Source organism: Hypanus sabinus, chromosome 16 (genome assembly GCF_030144855.1).
Source record: "Hypanus sabinus isolate sHypSab1 chromosome 16, sHypSab1.hap1, whole genome shotgun sequence".
Lineage (NCBI taxonomy): Eukaryota > Metazoa > Chordata > Chondrichthyes > Myliobatiformes > Dasyatidae > Hypanus > Hypanus sabinus.
In genome coordinates, this window is record NC_082721.1 from 84,043,579 (window position 1) to 84,064,643 (window position 21,065).

The window sequence follows — 21,065 nt, forward strand, 5'->3', positions numbered from 1 at the left end:
TTCCTAATCATGGTGGGCAATTTCACCCAGGCTAACTTGAAGAAGTGTCTGGGTATGTCTAGGTGCTGAAACATGGACCCAATCACAGACCAAGGACTGTGTGCACTGTGATATTTACTGAGTAGCAAATCCAGAGGGGCAAAAAGGTCGGCATCGAAGTTCAGGCGAAGATAAATAATTCCAAAGAAATCCAAAAACCAGAATCAGGAAACAGGCAAAGTTAATATTCAGACGGACAGAGTTCAGATACAAATGCCGGAAAGGCTCAGGAAAACTCACTGGCACAATCTGGCAACAGACGGGTGAAAGCACAGGACTGAAATACATGGAGCAATGAACAGAGGCAGATGGCAGGTGGAGCACAATGAGACACAGGTGGCAGCAATACAGGTAATAATGAGAAACAGGTGAGAGACGGATAGTCAGTAATACAGGGGCTGGAGTAGAGCAGGAGCACATGGGAATACAAAACCACAGACTGACGGCTAGAGGGAAAGCACACAAAAAGACAAAGATCAACTGGAGGTGCTGACAGGGTAACTATCACCAACATGTCAGCTAAAAATCTAGAGGAGCCCTTATTTGTATCTCTATAAGCAGCAATGATACAAACCACTGGACTCTTCATCCTGGTGTTGGATGGGCACTGGGAGAATTCCTCTGCAGTTTAAGTCCAAGAGATGACCTATTAAAGGTACTCAACTTTGAGCCCATGGATAGAGTAGATAGTAGAAATTGTTTGCCATAAGAGAGCAATCTGAAACTAAAGTGCATAGCGGTAATGTAAGAGGTATAGAGGGGATTTGGTGATAAATACTCCTCACAGAGGGTTGTAATCTAGAACACACTGTCTGACAGGTGGCTGGGTGGAGACATTCATCCACATGGATGTCCTTTGAATCACCAAGGGGGAGTAGTCAAGAACCAAGTGCTGGATCTGTGAAGAAAGGTACATGAAGGTCACAGTAGATGTGATGGGGCAAAGGGCTTGTTTCTTTGCTCTGCAATTCTAAGACTGAATACTTGTTTGACATGGAGAGCAACCTTGGTTTACTATTTCAACTAAAAGATAGCACTGTTGATGGTGTGTACTGCCCTCTTCATCAGTGCAGTACCCCTACCATTCCTTATCTTCCTCACTGGGACGAATTTATCCCTAACATCCTGCAAGAGATCCCTAAACATCGATCACATTTCCCTGCAAAAACAACATCCCAATTCACACCCTCAAGTTCTAGCCTTACAGCCTCATAATTTGCCCTTCCTCAATTAATAATTTTCCTGACCTCTCTGATTCTATCCTTTTCCATGATAATGCTAAAGGCCAGGGAGCAGTGATCACTGTCCCCCAGTTGCTCACCCACTGACAGATCTGTGACCTGATCCAGTTCATTACCTAATACTAGATCCAGTATGGCATTCCCCCTAGTCGGCCTGTCAACATACTGTGACAGGAATTCATCCATGACACACTTGACAAACTCTGCCCCGTCTAAACCACTGGAACTAATCAGGTGCCAATCAATATTCGGGAAGTTAAAGTCACCCATGATAACAACCCTGCTCGTTTTGCACCTTTCCAAAATCTGCTTCCAAATCTGCTCCTCTGTATCTCTGCTGCTACCAGGGGGCCTATAGAATACCCCCAATAGAGTAACTGCTCCCTTCCTGTTCCTGACTTACGCCCATACTGACTCAAAAGAGGATCCTGCTACATTACCCACCCTTTCTGTAGCTGTAATAGTATCCCTGACCAGTAATGCCACCCCTCCTCCCCTTTTCCCCCCTCTCTATCCCTTTTAAATCACTTCTGAACCCGGAGAACTGGATGAAAGCATATCATCCAGGACTCCCAGAAGAATTGAGAATATCAGTGGTGCCAGATTGATTGTGACAGTTAATGTCCCTGGCCCATAGAGCAGCGTTGGTATTTGGGTGCTAAAAACTTTGGTTTGAATCTGTCATCTTTTGACTCAGATGTAAGTGTGTACAACATTCATTTAGATTTATTAACTAATTCTGCCATTAGCGTGCTTGGAGAAGTGAATTCACTGATTCAATTTGTTGCAATAGCTTATCAAGTCAACTCGAAAAGGTTGCAGTTCAGCAAATCACAAACCCAACAATCCATTAAATTAGACACGCTTTATTCACAAATTGGAGAGCTGTAAAATTAAACTAGTCCTTGTTGAATGTGGTATGAGTAAAGAATCAAAAGCCAATTAACAGGGCTGAGATTTGGCAACATTATTTGTCTCTGGGTGATCTTGTTGCTACTCTAGCTCACGCACACTTTAGAGGAGAGTACTATCTTCCCAATTACCTCTCCCTCTGGATCCGAGGGAGGAGGCTTCCCTACTGTGAAGATTCCTTGGCAGTGGGTGGGGGTGTGTGGGAGTGTACAGTTCTGAAAGTCATGCATTAACTTGCTAGTTGTAGCCTTGGTGCCTGGTGGAGACAATTGCCATCATTTAATTTTTGCTGCATCTGCTCCGAAAGTTAGATTGGTTCATGGATGCAGCTACCCTCCCTTGTTGATACATTAGCTGGATAATTCTCCATGACGTCTCTGATCTGCCCAGACAAGAGGGGTTCATTTCTGGATTAGTGCTTCTCCACACCCTTACTGAATGGAATCAGCTGATTTGCCACACTAGAGTCAAAGACAGATTGCACTGGACAACAAAGATCTTGCTTCCTGCATACTTTTGGATGCATCTTATGGATTTTGGGCTGCTGATCATGAAAATCATCATGATATTTCCCTCTATATTTGTTGTTTCAGTTCATAATTCAAGTCAGAACAACTGATGCCAAGGTTAAGGAGGCATTTTTTGTCAGTCTGCAAATCAAACAGGTTAACAATGACAGGCAATTTGAAGAACTTCTAGTGGGACTGGAGAAGGCATTCAAAGATGTTGTTGGAAAGTTTCTTGGCAACTACAGAGCAGCAAGCTACATACAGCCAGTTGACAACATGATTCAAACATACAAAGCCATGAAGTGCAACACATCAGTAAAGATTCATTTTCAACATTCCCATTTAGACTTCTGTCCTGCAAATCTTGGCACTGTCAGTGACAAGCATGGTGAAAGGTTTCACCAGGACTTGATGAAATGATATCAGGGTAACTGGAATCCATCAATGCTGGATGATTATTGTTGGACACTTAAGCGAGAAGCCTCAGACACTGAGTACAAATGAAAATCATCAACAAAACATTGTCAGCTTAGTTGAACTATAGTGAGATTTCAGCACTGTTATTCATAAAAGTTAATTTCCTATTTCTCCAATTTCTTGTGTGATACAAGTAGTCTGAAGTTACATTTGTGTTTAGCTTCAAGTGGTCTATCATAAATTAAAAAAAAATTCTGAGGAAGCAATGCTTTTGGAAAAAATTGTTGTCCAATGTTATTCCCTTGCAATGTGCCTAAGTGTTACAGAAGCACACGGGGGAAGCAGTAGTTTCAGATCATAGATTTGCTGCAAAGTTCTCAGCCCCGACACAGTAGATGCCACTTGGCTTCATATCCAGAAGTTGTGTGTTCAGGATCTGCTTGAGGAGCTATGGCACAGGGTCAAGGTTGAATCACTGGGCTGACGTGCAGTCTTTTGGATGAAATGTTAAACTGGGGTTGCATCTGCTTAAGACATAGATGTAACACATCTCACGACGCTAGCTTCAATGAGCAGAGGAGTCTTCTTATGGCCAATAGTTATCACTGCACGTGACTAAAACCTGATTATCCCACCAATACTGCATTGCTAATTGCTGACAATTCCGTAAGGTTGTTATAGCCGTTGGGGTGGGTACTGGGGATAAGCTCCCACTACCTATTAAATGCTCCCACTAGCGCGCATCTCAAACTAGCCTCTGACAATTAAGTCCAGCTCCTGGCCTTTATGTGTGGCTTAGCTACTAAGCCCAGTGGAACCATTTCTACTGACAGGAGAAGGGGCAAAGGCTAGTTACTGGTGCCTCAAAACAAGTTGCTTCAGGCAGATGGGGCTTGTTAGCTGTGGTTAGCAACTCACCTAGGAGAAGGGAAACGCTGATCTCACCTCTGCTGTCTTAGGGCTATACCCACTCAGGGGGAAGGCTTCAGAGTAAACCCTAGGGAAAAATCTGGAGATGGACTCCCTAAGGCAGGCTGACTGGCAACTCTTGCAACAGTAATGCTGTTAAATGGTATCGATCTCTGCCATTCCTTTTGATTCATCAGCTGCATGGAGAGGGGGAGCCTGCTACATGGACAACATCTTGCTCTCCTTACTGTACTGCCCTGGCTATAGGTAGCCAGGATGCAACATCCACGGTTGATCCCAGCCAACAGAGGTCCTCGTAACTTGCAGACAAATTGTGCTTCCCCATATCCTACAACTAACAATCTTTTTTGCTTTCTGAGATTGGAGTGTTGGTATTTTGAGCTATAATAAGGGTAGGCTAGACTGACCTTGAAGGGCTAATCTATACGGACTGAAGTGAAATGTGCTGAAGGATAGAAATAAGATGAGGGGTTGTCAACATGTTGGAAGAGAGGGCAGAGCAAACCTGTAACATGCAAACCATGGTTTGATGCACACAGGATAATCCCAGCCTACTGTGTTGTGTAGGTTAACTCAAAGCTGCCCGGTGTTACACAAAATGTCTTAAATTTCCCCTTGACTTCCACACTGACTGGTTTTACCAGGTCTCCCTGATGCCATAATACAAAGGACAATCACCATTATATTTTGCTCAGGCCTGCAAGTGGTCCAGGCCAAACCTCAGCTGAACATGACTGGCTTTTGAGTCAGTATGCTTGATAACACCTTCCACCACTTTGCTGATGGTTGTGAGTGGTTTCTGGGAAAAAAAATAAGCTGGCTTGAGTTCGGCTTATTCTCTGTGGAGAGGATATGCCTTGGTCACTTTTCCACAAAGATGTGGGGATCCCACATCTGTATTGGAGGACCTGACCTGAAGCACATTCTTTACACTACAGATAGGCCAGTGGCACGGTAGCGCAGTGGTTAGCACAACGCTTTACAGTACAGGCAAACTGGGTTCAATTCCCAGTCCCACCTCCTATAAGGAGTTTGTACATTCTCCCCGTGACCTAATGGGTTTCCTCCGGGTGCTCTGGTTTCCTCCCAAAGTCCAAAGACCTACTGGTTGGTAGGTTAATTGGTCATTGTAGGGTTAAATTGGGGGTTGCTGGGTGGCACAGCTGGAAAGGCCTATTCTGCACTGTATCTCAATAAAAATAACAAATTAAAAAAAGAGTGGTTGGTCCCATAGTCTTTGCTGCATCCAGTGTCCTCAGCCCTCTGTTGATTTCATGAGAGCTATTTCAAATTAGCTGAAGACTGGCTTTGTGAAGGACATGTCAATGCCACTGAGATGGGCCCTCCACTTCAGACTGATGTTTAGAGATGCTGATATGTTTTGAATCTGGCATCACGTTGCACAGTGGGAAGTGTAAGGGCAGGACTCTGGTCCCCACATAGATCGTGGAGACAACTTTACGAATATTGTCAGGGACAGAAGTGAGACAGCTAGATTGTAGCTTGTTTCCTCATGTTGGTTTTTTATCTCAGTGCCACAGAGGTAGTCTGGTAGGTGCTTCCTTTAGGAGATGGTCAATGGTGTTGCTACCAAACCCCAGATATTCTGCACTTCAGAGTCTCTACTACATTCTTGTCCTTGTTACTCTTTAGTGTTCCCTCCGAATATGGTTCACTGCGGAGAGGAAGTGATTCATCAGTGACGGAAGTGAGGGTTATCCGGAGGTTTCCACACTTCCCGCCGTAATCGTGTAAATTGCAGCAAGGTAAAGGTTAAGGTAATGTCCAGGCAAGGATAGTTTGAGGCAGCATGGTAGCATTGTGATTGGCACAACGCTTTACAATACCAAGGACCTGGGTTCAATTCCTGCTGCTGCCTGTAAGGAGTGTGTACGTTCTCCCTGTGACCATGTGGGTTTCCTCCAGGTGCTCTGGTTTCCTCCCGCAGTCCAACGTCCTAAGCAGTTGGAAGGTTAATTGGGTGTTTTAAATTGTCCCATGATTAGGCTAGGATGATGTCAGGGGATTGCTGAGAAGAGCCTATTCTGAGCTGTATCTCAATCAATTAATAAATAGTTTAGAGATAGTATGCCGTCAGTCCAGACAAGAAAAGTCTTTGAAGAGCATAGCATTCCTTTCCACAGCAGGAGACTGGAGCTATTTGGTATATGGAGATAGGATAACAATGCAAACGAGGGATTCTAGGGTGACTCCTGCTATTCGTCAGTTACTTTCCTGGTTCTGAAGTATTATTGGCCTTTAGCATGGAGATTCTATTGGTTATCAATACCATGTATTATTGTAGTGTGATTGGCGATTGATTGTGCAAATAAGGAATTTGAACTTTCACAAGGTTACCAATTGGTCAAAGCCTGTATCCCACTGGTCAATTTCTGTATAAAAATGGCATTTTTTTGTTTAAACTTGAGACCAGTATAGTGACAGAGGCCACATTGTTTTCTGCAAGTGTGACTGAGGAATGAGTGTAAGATTTAATGTCCAGTTAATCATCGACATTAGGGCCACCCCCACCTGACACTTTATCACCTTGAACTGATTAATCGAAGACCTTTCTTCCATGACACGGTCAGATGTGGGAATGCTGCTGATCGTACAATTCCTTTTTTAATCCCTAAGTTCATGAAGCAGCGCATGGAGGCGTGTTGCTAGTTAACAGAGTCAATAACGATCTCCAAGGAGAAAGAGAGATTCTAACCATTCCAACAATGAGGCCCACCTATCAACCAGAAACACACCAGGTCCAAACTCCACCAGTCTGTTGGGGGGAGCTCAGTGAGTTGACCAACATCTGTGGGAAGAAAGAACTGCTGGCATCAGCCAACACATTTTCCAACTCACATCTCAATCACTCCTTTCCTCCCTCAGCCGCTGCGCGACCACTGAGTCCTCCAGCAGAATGCTTGTTGCTCCAGAGACCGGCATCAGCAGACTCTTGTGTCCCCACACAGATGCAGCCCTTCTGTCATTTTTGCTGGTCAGGATGCAGGAACTCTTCCCCACTTCAGCAGCAGCTGAGGAAACCAGTTCCCCACTGTCCCGTGCTGGTTAGCAAATGCTTGGTTTGACAATAATGCCCATATGTCAATCACTAGAGAGGAAGGTGCACTTTGCAAACTGCTGGAGAAACTTAACGGGTCAGACAGCATCCACAGAGAGAAATGGACAGCTGACGTTCTGGGTCCAGACCCTCATCTCGACCTAAAGCATTGAATGTTCTTTTCCCTCGACAGATGCTTCCTGACCCTCGGAGTTCCTCCACACTCTTGTATGTTGCTCCTGATTCCAGCATCTGCAGTCTCTAGTGTCTCCTAACTTTGTTACACTGGGCACATTTGAGGTTTGACACCAGTGGGATACTTTCAGTGAAATAGGCTAGGTAAAAGTGGCTGTCTGAAAGGCTTTGTGTGACTTGTGTATGGGTTTAAAGTCTGCTGAATGATCCCGGATCTAAAATGTTAATCTTTCATCTTTTGGATTTTCCATCTTTCTCCATTTTGTTTCACCCCTCCCCTCATTTTTGCAAATGAGTCCAGCCTGCCAAGCAAGTCCCACTCACCTCACCATTAACAACACAGGCCCGGCAGCTTACTGTGATGATGACTGTCCTTGTTAAGCCATTTCAACTCATCCCATCCCAGGTACCCCCCCCCCCCCCCCAACACGATACTGCAGAAACTGGGATCTGGAAGGAGTAACCAGCGGCACATCTGTTAAATGGACAGTAGGTGTTGTAGGAGCCACCTATCTGTACTCTATCTGCTTTGTATTCTGTGCTGTCTGTTTATCATGGTGTTTAGTGTTGGCCTCTGTTGGTCAGAGTTGACCATGGACATTACGTCCTAGCTGTCCAGATATGCAAACCTGAGCCGTAGAACATGGAGAGCAAGCTGTTGCCCATGTAGCAAACTCCCCCTCTCCCTGCATCTGATGAACTCAAAGGAATGGCAGAATCCAATACAGTTTGGTATCCGCAGCGTTGCAGGAGTTGAACTCAATGTAAGACCATCTTAGGGACTCCAGCTCTGGATTTTTCCCTCAGGGTTTACTTCCCCATGAGTGGGTAGAGCCGCAAGGCAGCAGAGGTTTGAGATCAGAGTTTTCCTCCTCCGAGATGAGCCCCATTTCCTCAAAGTGATTGATTTTAAGGCACCAGTAACCAGCCTTTGCCCCTTCTCCTGTCAGTAGAAATGGTTCTGCTGGCATTAGTAGCCACACGTGAAGGCCAGGAGCTGGACTTGGTTGTCAGAGGCTATTTGAGACACAAACCTTTGGGAGTATTTAATAGGTAGTGGGAGCTTGTCCCTATTACCACTCCTCAGGTATAACAACCTTAAGGAACTAGTCACATTAGTGCGAGCACAGTAAAAGTGAAGAGAATAAGTTTCGTATTCATGCTTATTTTGTGGCAGGTTATAGCTTGGGACCGCTGAGATAATGCTCAGTAATGCTTAATCTTATGTTTACTAATTGCCAATAAAGGATTGAAATTGGGAGTTTGACTCTTTGAAACAATCACTGGAGCTGTGGGCGCGTCATCCAAGTTTAACAACTCCGCCTGGGGTCGCAGGCTGATGGAAATTGTTTTGTTTTGATTTTGGATCAATTTTGCTCCTACATTTTGTCAGCAATGTTTTCAAAAGTTATACCAAACGGACAGCAGCTCATGGCATGTATGACATGTTTTGCTGTTCATGCTGTGTGTTTGGTCTGAAACACAGTTTTGAAGTGGGCAAACATTGCTGTCCATATTGGCTCTTAAATACCCTCTGTAAAGGTTTTGCAGGACACCCAGTTAAAATGAAAGATGGACAATGTTGGCTTTGCCAGTAGTGCCCAACTCCTGACAAAACAAGTAAATCAACTTTGTGCTCTTCACCCATTCTAATGGGTCAGGGGTCTACTTCCAAAATCTATGCCAATATTTTGCTGGATGCACGAGAAGCCATTTTGTGAAGACAGTTTTAAAACTCATTCATGTAATCCTATTTATGTGAGTCATGGATTCATTCTGTGCTTTTCTTATGGTAACTAGTCTCATTAGTGTGGGTGTGGTAAAAGTGAAGGGAATAAGTCTCATATTCCTGCTTCTTTCATGGCAGTTTGTAGCTTGGAACCGGTGGAGATCATTTCTTTGCTGACCACTTCAAGATTGCATGATTGGTAACTGCTAGCAAAGGATTGAAATAAGGAATTTGACCCTTTGCAACAATCATTTCATCGGGGTTGAGAGTGTTTCGTACAAACATAACAACTCTGTGGCGGTCGCAGGGTAGCGGCATTTTGGATCAGTTTGGGCGCTAAGTGACTAGGGTTGAGACGTTGTCATCTGGACTGAAAGATAGTATAAACAGGGTGAGGAGAAGGGGTGGAGAAATGGCTGTCAGGTGATAGGTGGATCCAGGTGCGGAGGGATGACTGGCAGGTGGATGAGAGGAGAGCTGAAGTATGTGCTATTGCTTACATGGTGGGGGGGGGGGGGTCGGTGCTCACGCTGGTGCAAGTGAGACGCTCAATGCTTCTGCTGATGCATGTTCATGGGGGGCAGCTTTGGGATTCTGATGTTTCTGTCATTCATTTTTTTTTGTTTTGTGGATGCCCATGAAGAGTAAGAACTTCAGTATGTTTACTGTATACATTCTCCAATGTTAAATGGAACCATTCAATCAGCTGGGACGTGGTGGGTGGATGCAGGTGAGGAGGGATGATAGGCAGTTGGAAGAGTGGAGAGCGGATGTAGCAGCAGAGGCTGAGGTGATGGGTGGATTTAACAAAGGGCAGCAGATGACAGAATCTGATAGGAGAGGAAGGTGGAGAATGGAATCAGTGGGGAAGTGAGATACAATCGGAGTAGGGAGGGATCCCAGTGGGATGAGTGTGGGGTTGATAGGCAGGTGGAGTGGTGAAGGAGGGGAAGTACAGGATGATGAGATTTGGAGTGAATGAGGAAAGACTGGGTAGATCAGGAAGAGATTTAAAAGGGATGGGGGTAGTGGTTGCCGTTTAGTGAAACTAGAGTATTCAAAGTTCCCGCTGCTGGGTGGTAGACTGTCTGATGGAATATGAAGCACTCTTCCTCTAGGTTGCTTTGATTGTCACCCCGGCAGTGAAGGAGACGAGGGTACAGATGAGTGTAGGAGGCGAGGGTACAGATGAGTGAAGGAGACGAGGGTACAGATGAGTGAAGGAGGCGAGGGTACAGATGAGTGAAGGAGGCGAGGGTACAGAGAAGTGTAGGAGACGAGGGTACAGATGAGTGAAGGAGGCGAGGGTACAGATGAGTGGAGGCTGAGTGTACAGATGAGTGTAGGCGACGAGGGTACAGATGAGTGAAGGAGGAGAGGGTACAGATGAGTGAAGGAGGCGAAGATACAGATGAGTGGAGGAGGCGAGGGTACAGATGAGTGAAGGAGGCGAGGGTACAGATGAGTGGAGGCTGAGTGTACAGATGAGTGTAGGAGACGAGGGTACAGATGAGTGAAGGCGAGGGTACAGATGAGTGAAGGAGGCGAAGATACAGATGAGTGGAGGAGGCGAGGGTACAGATGAGTGTAGGAGACGAGGGTACAGATGAGTGAAGGAGGCGAGGGTACAGAAGTGAAGGAGGCGAGGGTACAGATGAGTGAAGGAGGCGAGGGTACAGGTGAGTGTAGGAGGCGAGGGTACAGATGAGTGAAGGACACAGAGGGTACAGATGAGTGAAGGCGAGGGTACAGGTGAGTGTAGGAGGCGAGGGTACAGATGAGTGTAGGAGACGAGGGTACAGATGAGTGAAGGAGGCGAAGATACAGATGAGTGTAGGAGACGAGGGTACAGATGAGTGAAGGAGACAGAGGGTACAGATGAGTGAAGGTGAGGGTACAGATGAGTGAAGGACACGAGGGTACAGGTGAGTGAAGGAGGTGAGGGTACAGATGAGTGAAGGCGAGGGTACAGATGAGCGGAGGTGAGGGTACAGAGAAGTGAAGGAAGCGAGGGTACAGATGAGTGAAGGAGGCCGAGGGTACAGATGAGTGAAGGAGGTGAGGGTACAGATGAGTGAAGGAGACCAAGGGTACAGATGAGTGAAGGCGAGGGTACAGATGAGCGGAGGTGAGGGTACAGAGAAGTGAAGGAAGCGAGGGTACAGATGAGTGAAGGAGGCGAGGGTACAGATGAGTGAAGGAGGCGAGGGTACAGGTGAGTGAAGGAGGTGAGGGTACAGATGAGTGAAGGACACAGAGGGTACAGATGAGTGAAGGCGAGGGTACAGGTGAGTGAAGGAGGTGAGGGTACAGATGAGTGAAGGACACAGAGGGTACAGATGAGTGAAGGCGAGGGTACAGGTGAGTGAAGGAGGTGAGGGTACAGATGAGTGAAGGACACAGAGGGTACAGATGAGTGAAGGACACAGAGGGTACAGATGAGTGAAGGCGAGGGTACAGGTGAGTGTAGGAGACGAGGGTACAGATGAGTGAAGGAGGCGAGGGTACAGATGAGTGAAGGAGACAGAGGGTACAGATGAGTGAAGGTGAGGGTACAGATGAGTGAAGGAGACCAAGGGTACAGATGAGTGAAGGACATGAGGGTACAGGTGAGTGAAGGAGGCCGAGGGTACAGATGAGTGAAGGACACGAGGGTACAGGTGAGTGAAGGAGGTGAGGGTACAGAGAAGTGAAGGAGGTGAGGGTACAGGTGAGTGAAGGAGGCCGAGGGTACAGGTGAGTGGAGACCGAGGGTACAGATGAGTGAAGGAGGTGAGGGTACAGATGAGTGGAAGCCAAGGGTATAGGTGAGTGAAGGAGGTGAGGGTACAGATGAGTGGAGGCCAAGGGTACAGGTGAGTTAAGGAGGTGAGGGTACAGATGAGTGGAGGGGAGGGTACAGAGAAGTGAAGGAGGCGAGGGTACAGAGAAGTGAAAGAGGCGAGGGTACAGATGAGTGAAGGAGGCCGAGGGTACAGATGAGTGAAGGAGGTGAGGGTACAGATGAGTGAAGGAGACCAAGGGTACAGATGAGTGAAGGCGAGGGTACAGATGAGCGGAGGTGTGGGTACAGAGAAGTGAAGGAAGCGAGGGTACAGATGAGTGAAGGAGGCCGAGGGTACAGATGAGTGAAGGAGGTGAGGGTACAGATGAGTGAAGGAGGCGAGGGTACAGGTGAGTGGAGACCGAGGGTACAGATGAGTGAAGGAGGCGAGGGTACAGATGAATGGAGGCCGAGGGTACATACGAGTGAAGAAGGCGAGGGTACAGATGAGTGAAGGAGACTGAGGGTACAGATGAGTGAAGGCGAGGGTACAGATGAGTGAAGGTGAGGGTACAGAGAAGTGAAAGAGGCGAGGGTACAGATGAGTGAAGGAGCCGAGGGTACAGATGAGTGAAGGAGGTGAGGGTACAGATGAGTGGAAGCCAAGGGTACAGGTGAGTGAAGGTGAGGGTACAGAGAAGTGAAGGAGGCGAGGGTACAGGTGAGTGGAGACCGAGGGTACAGGTGAGTGAAGGAGGCGAGGGTATAGGTGAGTGAAGGAGGCGAGGGTACAGGTGAGTGTAGGAGGCGAGGGTACAGATGAGTGAAGGACACAGAGGGTACAGATGAGTGAAGGAGGCGAGGGTACAGGTGAGTGTAGGAGGCGAGGGTACAGATGAGTGTAGGAGACGAGGGTACAGATGAGTGAAGGAGGCGAAGATACAGATGAGTGTAGGAGACGAGGGTACAGATGAGTGAAAGAGGCGAGGGTACAGATGAGTGAAGGAGACAGAGGGTACAGATGAGTGAAGGTGAGGGTACAGATGAGTGAAGGAGACCAAGGGTACAGATGAGTGAAGGTGAGGGTACAGATGAGTGAAGGAGGCCGAGGGTACAGAGAAGTGAAGGAGGCGAGGGTACAGGTGAGTGAAGGAGACCAAGGGTTCAGATGAGTGAAGGACACGAGGGTACAGGTGAGTGAAGGAGGCCGAGGGTACAGGTGAGTGGAGACCGAGGGTACAGATGAGTGAAGGAGGTGAGGGTACAGATGAGTGGAGGCCAAGGGTACAGGTGAGTTAAGGAGGTGAGGGTACAGATGAGTGGAGGGGAGGGTACAGAGAAGTGAAGGAGGCGAGGGTACAGATGAGTGGAGGGGAGGGTACAGGTGAGTGAAGGAGGCGAGGGTACAGATGAGTGGAGGTGAGGGTACAGAGAAGTGAAAGAGGCGAGGGTACAGATGAGTGAAGGAGGCGAGGGTACAGATGAGTGAAGGAGACCAAGGGTACAGATGAGTGAAGGAGGCGAGGGTACAGATGAGTGAAGGAGGCGAGGGTACAGGTGAGTGGAGACCGAGGGTACAGATGAGTGAAGGAGGCGAGGGTACAGATGAGTGAAGGAGGCGAGGGTACAGATGAGTGAAGGAGGCGAGGGTACAGGTGAGTGGAGACCGAGGGTACAGATGAGTGAAGGAGGCGAGGGTACAGATGAATGGAGGCCGAGAGTACAGATGAGTGAAGAAGGCAAGGGTACAGATGAGTGAAGGAGACTGAGGGAACAGATGAGTGAAGGAGCCGAGGGTACAGATGAGTGAAGGAGGGTACAGATGAGTGGAGGCCAAGGGTACAGATGAGTGGAGGTGAGGGTACAGAGAAGTGAAGGAGGTGAGGGTACAGGTGAGTGAAGGAGGCCGAGGGTACAGGTGAGTGGAGACCGAGGGTACAGGTGAGTGAAGGAGGCGAGGGTACAGGTGAGTGGAGGTGAGGGTACAGAGAAGTGAAGGAGGCGAGGTCCAGGTGAGTGAAGGAGGCTGAGGGTACAGGTGAGTGGAGATCCAGGGTACAGGTGAGTGAAGGAGGCCGAGGGTACAGATGAGTGAAGGAGGCGAGGGTGCAGATGAGTGAAGGAGGTGAGGGTACAGATGAGTGGAGGTGAAGGTACAGATGAGTGGAGGTGAGGGTACAGATGAGTGAAGGAGGCGAGGGTGCAGATGAGTGAAGGAGGTGAGGGTACAGATGAGTGGAGGTGAGGGTACAGATGAGTGAAGGAGGCGAGGGTACAGATGAGTGAAGGAGACGAGGGTACAGATGAGTGAAGAAGGCGAGGGTACAGATGAGTGAAGGAGGCGAGGGTACAGATGAGTGAAGGAAGCGAGGGTACAGATGAGTGAAGAAGGCGAGGGTACAGATGAGTGAAGAATGCGAGGGTACAGATGCGTGAAGGAGGCTAGGGTACAGATGAGTGAAGGAGGCGAGGGTACAGATGAGTGGAGGCTGAGGGTACAGATGAGTGAAGGAGGCGAGGGTACAGATGAGTGAAGGAGGCGAGGGTACAGATGAGTGAAGGAGGTGAGGGTACAGATGAGTGGAGGTGAGGGTACAGAGAAGTGAAGGAGGCGAGGTACAGGTGAGTGAAGGAGGTGAGGGTACAGATGAGTGGTGAGGGTACAGATGAGTGAAGGAGGCGAGGGTACAGATGAGTGAAGGAGGCGAGGTACAGGTGAGTGAAGGAGGTGAGGGTACAGATGAGTGGTGAGGGTACAGATGAGTGAAGGCGAGGGTGCAGATGAGTGAAGGAGGTGAGGGTACAGATGAGTGGAGGTGAAGGTACAGATGAGTGGAGGTGAGGGTACAGATGAGTGAAGGAGGCGAGGGTGCAGATGAGTGAAGGAGGTGAGGGTACAGATGAGTGGAGGTGAGGGTACAGATGAGTGAAGGAGGCGAGGGTACAGATGAGTGAAGGAGACGAGGGTACAGATGCGTGAAGAAGGCGAGGGTACAGATGAGTGAAGGAGGCGAGGGTACAGATGAGTGAAGGAGGCGAGGGTACAGATGAGTGAAGGAAGCGAGGGTACAGATGCGTGAAGAAGGCGAGGGTACAGATGAGTGAAGGAGGCGAGGGTACAGATGAGTGGAGGCTGAGGGTACAGATGAGTGAAGGAGGCGAGGGTACAGATGAGTGAAGGAGGCGAGGGTACAGATGAGTGAAGGAGGTGAGGGTACAGATGAGTGGAGGTGAGGGTACAGAGAAGTGAAGGAGGCGAGGTACAGGTGAGTGAAGGAGGTGAGGGTACAGATGAGTGGTGAGGGTACAGATGAGTGAAGGAGGCGAGGGTACAGATGAGTGAAGGAGGCGAGGTACAGGTGAGTGAAGGAGGTGAGGGTACAGATGAGTGGTGAGGGTACAGATGAGTGAAGGAGGCGAGGGTGCAGATGAGTGAAGGTGAGGGTACAGATGAGTGGAGGTGAAGGTACAGATGAGTGGAGGTGAGGGTACAGATGAGTGAAGGAGGCGAGGGTGCAGATGAGTGAAGGAGGTGAGGGTACAGATGAGTGGAGGTGAGGGTACAGATGAGTGAAGGAGGCGAGGGTACAGATGAGTGAAGGAGACAAGGGTACAGATGAGTGAAGAAGGCGAGGGTACAGATGAGTGAAGGAGGCGAGGGTACAGATGCGTGAAGAAGGCGAGGGTACAGATGAGTGAAGGAGGCGAGGGTACAGATGAGTGGAGGCTGAGGGTACAGATGAGTGAAGGAGGCGAGGGTACAGATGAGTGAAGGAGGCGAGGGTACAGATGAGTGAAGGAGGTGAGGGTACAGATGAGTGGAGGTGAGGGTACAGAAAAGTGAAGGAGGCGAGGTACAGGTGAGTGAAGGAGGTGAGGGTACAGATGAGTGGTGAGGGTACAGATGAGTGAAGGAGGCGAGGGTACAGATGAGTGAAGGAGGCGAGGTACAGGTGAGTGAAGGAGGTGAGGGTACAGATGAGTGGTGAGGGTACAGATGAGTGAAGGAGGCGAGGGTACAGATGAGTGAAGGAGGCGAGGTACAGGTGAGTGAAGGAGGTGAGGGTACAGATGAGTGGTGAGGGTACAGATGAGTGAAGGAGGCGAGGGTGCAGATGAGTGAAGGAGGTGAGGGTACAGATGAGTGGAGGTGAAGGTACAGATGAGTGAAGGAAGCGAGGGTACAGATGCGTGAAGAAGGCGAGGGTACAGATGAGTGAAGGAGGCGAGGGTACAGATGAGTGAAGGAGGCGAGGGTACAGATGAGTGAAGGAGGTGAGGGTACAGAGAAGTGAAGGAGGCGAGGGTACAGATGAGTGAAGGAGGCGAGGGTACAGATGAGTGGAGGCTGAGGGTACAGATGAGTGAAGGAGGCGAGGGTACAGATGAGTGAAGGAGGCGAGGGTACAGATGAGTGAAGGAGGTGAGGGTACAGAGAAGTGAAGGAGGCGAGGTACAGGTGAGTGAAGGAGGTGAGGGTACAGATGAGTGGTGAGGGTACAGATGAGTGAAGGAGGCGAGGGTACAGATGAGTGAAGGAGGCGAGGTACAGGTGAGTGAAGGAGGTGAGGGTACAGATGAGTGGAGGCTGAGGGTACAGATGAGTGAAGGAGGCGAGGGTGCAGATGAGTGAAGGAGACCAAGGGTACAGATGAGTGAAGGAGGTGAGGGTACAGATGAGTGGAGGTGAGGGTACAGATGAGTGAAGGAGGCGAGGGTACAGATGAGTGAAGGAGACGAGGGTACAGATGAGTGAAGGAGACCAAGGGTACAGATGAGTGAAGGAGGTGAGGGTACAGATGAGTGGAGGTGAGGGTACAGATGAGTGAAGGAGGCGAGGGTACAGATGAGTGAAGGAGACGAGGGTACAGATGAGTGAAGAAGGCGAGGGTACAGATGAGTGAAGGAGGCGAGGGTACAGATGAGTGAAGAATGCGAGGGTACAGATGCGTGAAGGAGGCGAGGGTACAGATGAGTGGAGGCTGAGGGTACACATGAGTGAAGCAGGTGAGGGTACAGATGAAGGAGGTGAGGGTACAGATGAGTGGAGGCTGAGGGTATACATGAGTGAAGCAGGTGAGGGTACAGATGAGTGGAGGCTGAGGGTATACATGAGTGAAGGAGGTGAGGGTACAGATGTGAAAGAGGCCGAGGGTACAGGTGCGTGAAGGATGCGAGGGTACAGATGAGTGGAGGTGAGGGTACAGATGAGTGGAGGTGAGGGTACAGATGAGTGAAGGAGGCGAGGGTACAGGTGAGTGAAGGAGGTGAGGGTACAGGCGAGTGAAGGAGGTGAGGGTACAGATGAGTGAAGGAGGTGAGGGTACAGGTGAGTGAAGGAGGTGAGGGTACAGATGAGTGAAGGAGGTGAGGGTACAGGTGCGTGAAGGATGCGAGGGTACAGATGAGTGGAGGTGAGGGTACAGATGAGTGAAGGAGGTGAGGGTACAGGTGAGTGAAGGAGGTGAGGGTACAGATGAGTGAAGGAGGTGAGGGTACAGATGAGTGAAGGAGGTGAGGGTACAGGCGAGTGAAGGAGGTGAGGGTACAGATGATAAACACGACATCTGCAGGTGCTGGAAATCGCAGCAACACACGCAGCTTAGCAGGGTCTTGGCCCAAAATGTTGACTGCTTATTCTTCCATAGATACTACGTGACCGGCTAAGTTCCTCCAGCATTTTGTGTGTGTTGCAAGGGTAGAGATAGTCTGCATGGGAACAGGGAGTAGAATTAAAGTTCTTTTGTTCCACATATCCATCCTTCCTTCCTCTCTCTCGCCCAGTTCTGACAAAGTGTCTGTTGTTTCTCTCTACAGACGCTGGCTGCCCTGCTGAGATTTTCCCCCTGGGAATTTCTGGTTTTTATCTTAGTCAGAAGATGGCAGCCAATCTGCAGAAGCTTCCATAGGCCAACACACCAGCAGCACTGTGATGCAGTCTAATCCCCAACTACAGTGTAACGCTGTATAAAGCACTGGTAAACTGGTCTGTGAGGTTGGCCAGCGCAGGGGGTGATGGTGTCTCACCGGGGGGGGGGGGACATTAGGGAGTCTTTGCTGGTTTAGTGCCACGCAGTAAATTGAGCCCCGTCTTATGCCTTCTGTTACAGATGTTGCCCTGCATCAGAGTAACTGTGCTCAAATTATGAACGAGATCCCAGATCAGACCCAAACTTGTGCTGAGTTTACACAGACACAGGGTTTGCATTTTCTTACGTATATATAGTACTTAGCTTCAAAAGAAATATTTGTATTCATCCCTCCTTTTTGTAAAGAATGTATACACGCAAAATCACTGTGACGGAACATTAGTTCTAAAGGGCTGTGGGGGAAAGTTATCCAGGAGTTTTTATTGGTGGGGTCTCGGTTAATCCTCCTTAGCAGCCAGGAACACAAATGCTCGGTGCCAATTGCGGGGAATCAGATTCACGGACAGCTGCTCTGGGATCTTTCGACTTGAAGATTCTGCCGCTAAAGTTCATCAACGATGGCGGTGATGCTCTGGAAAACATCCTCCTCTGTTCCTTCCCCTTGAATCTAAGAGAGACCAAGAGAAATTTCACTAAAGCGGTCAGCACACTGGTGACAACACACACTGTTCAAAGTAGCACTTGTGGTTTATGCACCTCTTCCCTTTTCACCTATCCCACCTTCCCAGATACATACCAGCTTTGTCCTTGACGAGTTGTGGACAACAAGCTCACCATGAAATCCAGCCTACCCATCATGGACACTTGTCCACACTTCCCACGGCCTATGGAAAATGTAATTAATGAGCCCAGCCACTCTGGACAGTCTCTTTTGTCCACCCCTCTTCCATCAGGTAGAAGATCTTACACCCTGACAGCTCAAGGACAGTTTCTATCCCGCTGTTACAAGATTCTTGAATCAACCTCTTCTATAATAAAGATGACTTCTACATCTCATAATCATTCCCATTGAACCTTATTGTCTGCCTGCTCTGCACTTTCTCTGGATCTGTAATATTATTCTGGGAGAAGATGGTACCAGCCAACAAAGCTACCAGAAGTGGTGCCCTCAAGACTGTTCACACAGCAATTTATTTCACTTTTTAAAAATATCTTTATTTCAGATGTGGCTCTGCTACTGTTGGAGCGTGTTATCTATACTCTGGCGGTGTGATTTTGGGCCAGTCGGGCAATCTGGACCTTTGCTGTCTCCGAAAGTGATCCACCAGGCTGTGACCAAATCCAGGAAGCCAGGAGATGGGGCTCGGGCCTGTGATAGACTCCACCTCCCGCCGGTTAAAGCCCTGAGGAAGACTGAAATCATTGCAGGGAGTGCGGAGGCTGCTCTGTTTACCAGCCTCTCGCTCGCTGCTGCCAGAGAAGTTGTGTGCGTGTGGTGGTCTCTCAGCCTCCCTCTCGCTGCTTCCGAAGGAAGGAAGGTCCTTGTGTTCGAGTGTTCCCGTTGACCCTCCGTGGTGTTGGAGCAAGGGTTAATTGAGGCTGATTGTACACTCAGACTCTAATTCGGGTTTATGACATGTTCCAGTTCTGGCCCTGGTTCTTTTGGGTGATTTTTGAATTGGGGTGGTCTGCAGATAATGAACTGAAATATGCCTTTTTGGTTTTTGTGTTTTGTATTCCGTGTTTTCACTCATTTTTTGTTGCCGTTTTGTGAGTTGATGTTTTTTCTTTGAACGGCTGGTTCCGTGGCTCTTAGTCCGTGGGGAAGATGGGGCTTCTGGTTTAATGGTGTGATTTCTGGCTGGTGGCCACTGAAACAAAGGAAACAACCCAACACTTTGTTAATCACTCTTTTCCTGGCACATGATCATTGCAAGTAATAGCCTGTAACTTCCCTTTGGACTTGTAGACAATTTGATGCAGCAGAACCGAGGCGAGGCAAGGTGGCGAGCCTACCTCCGAGTGTCAGGAAGACCCAAGGTTCGATCGTTTTAAACGCCGTGCTGAAGGTCGGATCGAGGCGGTGACCCCAGAGCGAATACCAATTCAACTGAACTCGATGTTTGCATGGAGGCTTAAGATGCTGTGCCGAATCGGAGAGGTCAGTTACAGGCTGAATCGAGGTGGTGTGTCGGCGTGCTTAAACCCAATGCTTGGACAGTGATTCAGGCATCGGGCCAGATTGAAAAGGTCAGGGTGTCGGGGCTGAAGGTGAGGGACGGACTGGTTCAGGTCGCTGATCCACGATTCAGCTCTTTGCTGAACTGTGGGATTCTCTCTGCAGACTTCAGTTCAGAACCTTACTTGCTTGAAGATGTTTTATTCTCCCTATACACAGTGGGTGTTCGACAGTCTTTTTTAAAAAATGGGTTCTTTTGGGTTTCTTTGTTCCGTGGCTGCCTGTTAGGGAGACAAATCTCAACGTTCTATAATGTATACATCCTTTCGTAATAAATGTACTTTGAACGGAGTCTCAGAGTTGTACACTGCATTCGTACCTTGGTAATAAATGTACTTTTAATCTTTGAATTTATAGGAGCATTTTTTGGCAAATTGCCCATATTCATCACCAAGGACTAAATAATTTAGAACACTTATGGCCAGATTGTTTTTAGGCCCAATGCCAGCAAATACAAGTCAAATTTTTTATGGATACTCAATCCCACCTGAACAAGTTTATTCATTAGGACTGTGCCATGCGACTACAAGTATATTTGTCTCTTTTCTGTAAACTGATAATCAGAAATTAGGGATAAAAGATGACCCAGATGACCAGCAGAATAAACTGCAAGTGTCAAAAAAAACTTACCCCTCAGACCCCCTTGCATCTACCCCCTTTCACCTTCAATGCAAGGCCTCTGATATTAGACATTTCGACCCTGGGAAACAGATGCTCCCTGTCTCTATCAGATCTCCCCTCAGCCTCCGGCGCTCCAGAGAGAGCAGTCCGAGTGTGTCCGGCCTCTCGTGATAGCACATCCCTCTAATCCAGGCTGCATCTTGGTCAACCCCTTCTGCACCCTCAACACCCTTCCTATAGTGGGGTGACCAGAACTGTGTGCAATACTCCAGATGTGGCCTAACCAGAGTTTTATAAAGCTGCAACATAACCACTTTAGAACTCAATGCCTCTACTAATAAAATCGAACCGCTTCTGTTAATAGCTTTCTCTGCAACCCAATGTTTTATCAAACTCTTGTCAGGCAACGCCCCCATCAAATACTTTTGAATTTTTCACTACATTGCAATCATTGAATTCAAGCGAATTGCTGACTTTGGGGTCATATGTTACTCTTGTATTGTTGTCCTTTGGCCCCTCTAAAGTAGTCTATCTCACCATT

The 21,065-nt window shown here is 48.4% G+C and overlaps 2 protein-coding genes across 4 annotated transcripts in view; one reads left to right on the forward strand and one right to left on the reverse strand.

The window, feature by feature from the left end:
• The window catches only part of LOC132406525 (far upstream element-binding protein 2-like), an 80,164-nt gene extending 59,977 nt beyond the window's left edge, over positions 1-20,187 (forward strand). The window contains exon 21 of one of the 2 annotated variants that reach the window (XM_059992315.1): positions 18,888-19,604. In XM_059992315.1, coding sequence (XP_059848298.1) covers positions 18,888-19,229 — 342 coding nt within the window. In that variant the 3' untranslated portion in view covers positions 19,230-19,604. Of the gene's footprint in view, positions 1-18,887; positions 19,605-19,633 lie in introns of those variants that run through there. The other variant, XM_059992318.1, reaches the window with a different exon arrangement.
• LOC132406527 (adenylate kinase isoenzyme 5-like) overlaps positions 17,257-21,065 on the reverse strand; it is a 110,766-nt gene continuing 106,957 nt past the window's right edge. Inside the window, exon 13 of one of the 2 annotated variants that reach the window (XM_059992320.1) lies at positions 17,257-18,331. In XM_059992320.1, coding sequence (XP_059848303.1) covers positions 18,266-18,331 — 66 coding nt within the window. In that variant the 3' untranslated portion in view covers positions 17,257-18,265. The remainder of the gene's footprint in view (positions 18,332-21,065) is intronic. The other variant, XM_059992321.1, reaches the window with a different exon arrangement.